The sequence below is a fragment of the Anneissia japonica genome, unplaced genomic scaffold (assembly GCF_011630105.1).
Source record: "Anneissia japonica isolate Jap-2015-1 unplaced genomic scaffold, ASM1163010v1 scaffold2994_len2133135_cov197, whole genome shotgun sequence".
Classification (NCBI taxonomy): Eukaryota; Metazoa; Echinodermata; class Crinoidea; order Comatulida; family Comatulidae; genus Anneissia; species Anneissia japonica.
This window is the reverse complement of record NW_022728550.1, coordinates 2,063,411-2,064,509: the sequence shown is the minus strand read 5'-3', so window position 1 is coordinate 2,064,509 and position 1,099 is coordinate 2,063,411. Positions and strand designations below refer to the sequence as shown.

General features: G+C 29.7%; 1 protein-coding gene across 1 annotated transcript in view; it reads right to left on the bottom strand.

Moving 5' to 3' along the window:
• Positions 1-623, bottom strand: part of LOC117114281 — a 2,461-nt gene extending 1,838 nt beyond the window's left edge. The window contains exon 1 of the mRNA XM_033257899.1: positions 471-623. Within this exon, the coding sequence (XP_033113790.1) occupies positions 471-476 (6 nt within the window). The 5' untranslated portion in view covers positions 477-623. The remainder of the gene's footprint in view (positions 1-470) is intronic.
• Positions 624-1,099: the final 476 nt, after the last annotated feature.

The following is a 1,099-nucleotide window of genomic DNA, read 5'->3' as shown; positions in this document are numbered from 1 at the left end:
TTATTATTATTATTATTATTATTATTATTATTATTATTATTATTATTATTATTATTATTATTATTATTATCATTATTATTATTATTATTATATTATTATTATTATTAAATCATATTTAAAGGAATTATTGGATATGACTGTTTATATTATTATTATTAAATCATATTTAAAGGAAGTAGGGACAAGTCCTTGTGAATACTATAATATTAGACAAATACCGTACGTACCAAGAGAGAAAAAAATGTTATTAAATTAATCATATTAAAACTTTACTACAAAATATGACTTTTTAAATTCAAACTATTAATATTATTAAATGTATTTGAATTTCCATTAAACTTTGAAGTTGATTGTTGTGTTAAAATCACTAGAAAAATACAACTTGTTGTGTTAAAATCATTAGGAAAATACAAACTTTAAGCACAGCGATTACTGAAATCAGGAAAAATCTACAATGATTATTAACATACATGCATGTTGTCAAAAGAGTTGAATGAATTAAAGGCGTATAATAGGTCACAGTCACAGTGTAATCTATCCTATTGTGAAGGTGATAAAAACAGGCCCACCCAACATTGTCCACCCCACTGCACACTCTACTTTCACAATGGTATATTCCAGTTTGGGTGGTTTACGTCCAGGTGCTTTATGTCCTGGGTTGTTTATGTCTAGACTTGCCACAAGTCTCTAATTTATGGATTTTTCGTAGTACATTAGCGCATTTCGGAAAGCGCCACCAGCGTCAGTTTATGTTGAGAAACTTTTTTGATGCTAATCCCAGAAAAAGTATACTATGGAACGCCATGCAAATAAGTAATATGGAACGCCATTTGTGCCAAAATCGATTTATTCTTAAGCATTTCAACTGATTAAGACAAAGATTAGGGACTGGAACCCAGTCTAGTTTATGTCCTACATTCTATCAAAAGCACACGTTTTGCTGTGAAGCATTCAATTAAACGAGGACTCTACCAAAAAATTATGGGGGAATGAATTTCGTAAAGTAAATTCAATATAAGAATTTTCCAGTGGTCCCTATTCTGTCTATATCTAGCCGGTTACTTTACTCATGGAGATATCCATGCTGTACTGCTCCATA